The 4,931-nt window shown below is 55.1% G+C and overlaps 1 protein-coding gene across 15 annotated transcripts in view; it reads left to right on the top strand.

Moving 5' to 3' along the window:
- CELF4 (CUGBP Elav-like family member 4) overlaps nt 1-4,931 on the top strand; it is a 307,282-nt gene that overhangs the window by 290,869 nt on the left and 11,482 nt on the right. For 7 of the 15 annotated variants that reach the window (XM_007455221.1, XM_007455228.1, XM_007455223.1 and 4 more), the window contains exon 11: nt 48-131. The exons of 2 other annotated variants lie outside the window; for them this stretch is intronic. In XM_007455221.1, coding sequence (XP_007455283.1) covers nt 48-131 — 84 coding nt within the window. Of the gene's footprint in view, nt 1-47; nt 265-4,931 lie in introns of those variants that run through there. 6 more of the 15 variants (XM_007455234.1, XM_007455231.1, XM_007455225.1 and 3 more) reach the window with 2 other exon arrangements.

The raw sequence follows: 4,931 nt of genomic DNA, 5'->3' as shown, positions 1-4,931 counted from the left end.
TCCCCCCCCCCGCCATCCCTCCTCCCCCGCCCCCCCCCTCACCGCAGGGCCCGAGGGCTGTAACCTGTTCATCTACCATCTGCCCCAGGAGTTTGGGGACGCTGAGCTGATGCAGATGTTCCTCCCTTTCGGTAATGTCATCTCCTCGAAAGTGTTTGTGGATCGGGCGACTAACCAAAGTAAATGCTTTGGTGGGTAAAGATAACAAACCAACTTCACCTAGGACAGGGTGGTGCTCGCACCAATTTACCGGTGTCCAACTGCTTTTAACCTGCTCCTTCACATCGGCCCCACCCCCAAGGGCTCCCTGTGCCCAGCCTCCAGCCTCCAGCCTCCACCTCTCACCCCTCTTTTCTCTCCTGTTCTTTTGGCTTCTTGGCTTTCTCTGCCCACCCCCTCCCCGCCCCATCCAGCCCCCCTACCCGCTGTCCCAGTCCAAGAGATAGTCTCTCCTCCCAGGCAAAAAGTTCCATTCCCACCAACTGAGAAGGGGAAGGGACCCACCTTGGGCAGGGGTGGAAGGGCAGGAAGCAGAGCCTGGCGACACCCATTCTCCCAGTGCCCCTCTCCTCTCAAGGTCACAGTGGCCCCTGGGTAAAAGCCAAGCATGATCCTTGGGATCGGAGGTCCGCCCAGCTGAGGCCCCTACCCCGCCGGCCCCTTGGCCTCCTCTGTCCATCTCTCTGTCCTGCCCCTGCCCCCGTTCTCTGTCTACCCTGCTCTTTGCTCCCCTCTTGCCATCCAATGAACCCTCCTCCCCCTACCCACCCCCTCAGGCCACCAGAGCCAAATTGTTGAGGAATCAGGAAGAGGAAACTGGTTCCTGCCCTCAGGAAGCCTCAGGTCTGAGCTTAGATGAAAATCACATCTATTCAACAGCAGTGAAATCTGCGAGGCACCAAGTAATGGAGGAAGGAGAAAGGCAGGTGGATGCAAATAGACAAAAAGGAAGGGGAGGAAATTCCAGGCAGGGGGAATAGAATGGATGAGAGCATGGGGGCTGGGATGAGAAGAGTCAAAGGTCAGTGAATGAGGAAGCAGGAGGCTTTGGGGAGAAAGGAGGGTTCAGGGGAGACCAGCTGTGAGGGCGGGCCTGTGCTGGGGAGGGTTTCAACCATTCAGGTGAAGATGCTTCATGCGTGGTAGGTCGCGGAGGATGGTGGGAGTAACAGGATGAAGCACTTCTGGTAAATTCTCCCGGGCAGCCTGTTAAGATAGGAGACGGAGGACTTGGGGGGATCTAGGAGTATGGTTGTCATATAAAACACAGGATGCCCGGTTAAATCAGAATTTTGGATAAACAATGGATACATTTTTAGCATACATATATCCCAGATATTACGTGTAATATGTCCCATGCAATATTGGGGATATACGTATGCTAAAAAAGTAATTCATTGTTTATCTGAAATTCCAATTCAGCTGGGCATCCTGAGTTTCAGTTTGCTTCCAACCTCCTGGAAACCCACCTCATCCCCACACCTCTCCTCTCCACTCCTCCTTAGGCCCTCTCCCACCTCTTCTGCCTCCATGGGAGCTTCTTTCTGGGGCCAGACCCACTCATGATTCCCCAAGGACTGAGGAGTCCAGTCCCCAGAGCTGAGTCAGCCAGAAGCTCAGAATCTCCAGGTTGACCCCCAGATTCTGGGGCTGTGAGGACAGAATAGGATCCTGCTTTGGCCAGGGAACCTGGGTCCCCCCTTGGGAGTGGGGAAGGAGAGAAGGTACAAAAATGCAGAAGCACCAGAAAGCACATGTTAAGGAGATTCCAGTTTGGAGACCAGCTTTCCAGGACCAGGAAGGGCTTCAGGGTGGAAAGCATGTTCCCCAAGGCAGTCAAGATCTTTGCACGTTGCCCTTTCCCCTCTGGCAGCTGCCACTGAAAATCTGTGGCATATCAGTGGCACAGAGTTGCCCCAGCAGCTCATTTCTCTGGGGGATGGGAAAACAAGGCAAAAGGAAAAGACCAGGTTGCACCCCTCCACTGTTTGACTGGTGTTTCTTCTGATGAATTACATTATGTATGTAAAAACGACAAACTGGAGATCAGCTGCCTTTGCTCTCTAAGTAAGCCTCAGGTGTTCCATAAATGAGAAGAAGACTGTGAAGAGCCCAGACCATGCTGGGCCCCGGGGCTGGAGTGCGTTTGACTCCCTGGAGTCAGCCCCGGACTACCCTTGCCATTAGCTCCTTCAAGCCCTCCAGCAAAGGCTTCGCCCTGCTGCTTCTGGGAGTCCACGCCCACCTACCTCTACTCTGGCTCTTTCCTCTCTTCCTGAACAAATGGCTGGCGCTGAACATCCACTGGCCTTGAGAAAGGACAGGCTCCCGCCAAGCTGGCTGGCCTAATGGCTCCTCCTTCAGCCTCTTGGGTTCCCTCCCTCGCTCTGGCAGCCGAGCCTGTGCAGCTCTCCCCAGCACGCACTCATGGGCAACTTTACTCTCTGGGCCTCAGTGTCCTTATTTGTGGAATGGGGATTTCAGCAGTCAGCTCTCAGCAGTGCTGTGAAGGTCATACGAGATGGTCCATGTGAGGGACCTGGCCAGAGTGGACCCTCAGGAGGTGCTAGGGTCCCCTTTATTCCCCAAAGGAAGGGCCATTTTTCTGCACACGTGGTCCTCTGTCAAAGTGAACTCCTTAAAGGCCCCGCTTGCTCTTTATAAGCATAAATAGAATCTTTCAGAGGCCGTCGTGAACATATGTGCAGCACAGATGGTTTCTGCATTGGAAGACGGGCTGGAGGGCCACCAGGAGGGCATCCTACCTGCACAGCCTCCCACGGTCTGGAAGGCAGGAACCTTCTCGGGAGTGGGAGGAATGGGGCGGGGGTTCTGGGAGAAGGGACACAGCCCTGGAAACCGTGAACATGGGAGATGGTGCCTAGAGCCTTGCCGAGGTGGGGCCAGCAGGGGAGATGCTCCTTGCCCTGACTGCTGGCCAGTTAACAAAACTAGTTCAGGAAGAAAAGTTCCTTGAGCCCGGAATCCTTCCCAACCCTCAGGCTTCCAGAAACTCAACCCGAAGCCTGAGCTTCTTCCCTCCTCCAGGACCCTCTCTCCCTTTACACCTCCACCCTAGACAGCATCTCCAGCCGTTTTTATCTTTCTCCCATCTCTTCCCCACTTTGCTCATATTTGTTCTTTTGTGGGGGGAACTGTCACCCACAGTTCGGCTATCTTGTTCCAGGAGGAAGAGAGGCGTTTAGTTTGCCCACCCTCTTTAATCTGGGGGAGAGCAGTATAACAGATGCACCATTCACGCATTTGAAAACTGCTCTGCTGACAGCTCGATTTAGTCATCAGTCAGAGAAGTTGGTGGGGAAGGGATGGGCCAGGAGGGCATGAGAGGGGGAGGTGGAAAGATGACTCACATTGATTTCCAACTACAGATAACCAGAAATCTTTCCTATGTGTTTTCGTCCATAGATTAATTCATAATACATAGATGTTGCCCTGGGCCCATCTCTGACCAATCTCATCCGAGCTCACATGCTACCACTCTTGAGTACACTCACATGTGTGTGCACACACCCCTCCCCCATCTTTGATGACTCATGGCCTCCAGAGAAAATGCACACAAATGCAGGGAGGAGAAAGAGAAAAGAGGCCGGTGGAGGCAGTGTCTGGGGCGCAGGTAAAAGGGCCACCACACAGGGAGAGTAAGGGAGGGGTCACAGGCAGGCCCAAGGTACCACAGACAGTTAACCAAGAAAGCAGCTTTCTACATCAACGGAGTCTGTACACCTATCCCTTATATATCTAGTGGCCGTTTGGAGACGACCCCAAATGAAGTGCATTTGCAGGATGGCCTGGGAACTTCGCCAAGCTTAGTTTCATATATTTTGCAGGATCTAAGTCCATTTTACAGGAGAAAAGGCCTCTAAAGTCAAATAAATTCCAGGAAATAGCAAGTTAAACAAAACCATAAAGAAGAGAGAAGTTGGGGTGGTAGAGGGATGTTTTTATTTGTTAATGTGCCATGAACTGTCCCAGAGGGGCCTGGCTGTAAATTTGCTTGACCACCAAAGGCCCTTTCTCAGGGAGCACCTTTTAGGGCCATTTTTGAGAAATGCTGATGTAGTGCAGTCTATAAGGAGATGCATTCGAAGTTCCGAAAGGTGACTTCTAAATCGGCTTTGGGAACCTAATCCATTCCCACCTGGGAACTGCTTGTTTCAGAAGGTGACTGGGAGCCATGGATGGTTCTATATCCTGTCCTGGGATACTGGGAGGAGTGAACACGTGAAAAGCACTTCTGCAGTCTGTAGTACACGGAGAAGGCGCTTAGATAACTTTCGCTAATAGGGTCAATTTGTACTATTATTGTTATACCATTATTAGTGTTACGAGGGATTCACATCAATGGGCGCGTGCTTAGTCTGGGGCAAGAGCCCCTGCTCCCAGGGTGGAGTTTTACTAAGTAAAAGGATGGTGCAGACGGCCCCTGGGAGCGAGGTGGCGGGTTAACGTGAGCCGGTGTGGACTGGCCCCGGTGTCGGTGGCCACCCGGAGCCTGGCTGGGGGCAGCCTCGGCAGGGACGGAGCGGGAGGAGGGGCGGCGGGGGCCCTGCCTCTGCCCTGCCCCGCGGCCGGGCGGCACTCGCGAGGGGGGCGGCCGGAATCGGCGGCGGCGAAGTTCGCTCCGTGGCGCCTCCCTCCCTCCCCTCGCACTCCTCTCTCTCCCCAGGCCGGCACCCCGTGCCCTCCCGCTGCCAGGCCCCCTCCTGTCAGGGAGGACAGTGTCCAATAAACTCCTCCACCCGCAGGTGTGTCCGCCCTCTCCCACCGCAGGCAGGGGCTGAGGTGCCGGGACCGGCGCGGGTGGGGGGCGGGCGCCTCTCCGAGCCCCGCCGCGCCGCGGGCGCCCCGCCTGGGGGAGAGGGCGTGCGGGACAGCGGCGCCGCCCAGAGCCGAGGTGGAGCCGGGGCGGC

Source organism: Lipotes vexillifer, unplaced genomic scaffold (assembly GCF_000442215.2).
Source record: "Lipotes vexillifer unplaced genomic scaffold, Lipotes_vexillifer_v1.1 scaffold90, whole genome shotgun sequence".
NCBI classification, from domain to species: domain Eukaryota; kingdom Metazoa; phylum Chordata; class Mammalia; order Artiodactyla; family Lipotidae; genus Lipotes; species Lipotes vexillifer.
The sequence above is the reverse complement of the archived record's forward strand: the minus strand, read 5'-3'. Positions and strand labels throughout refer to the sequence as shown.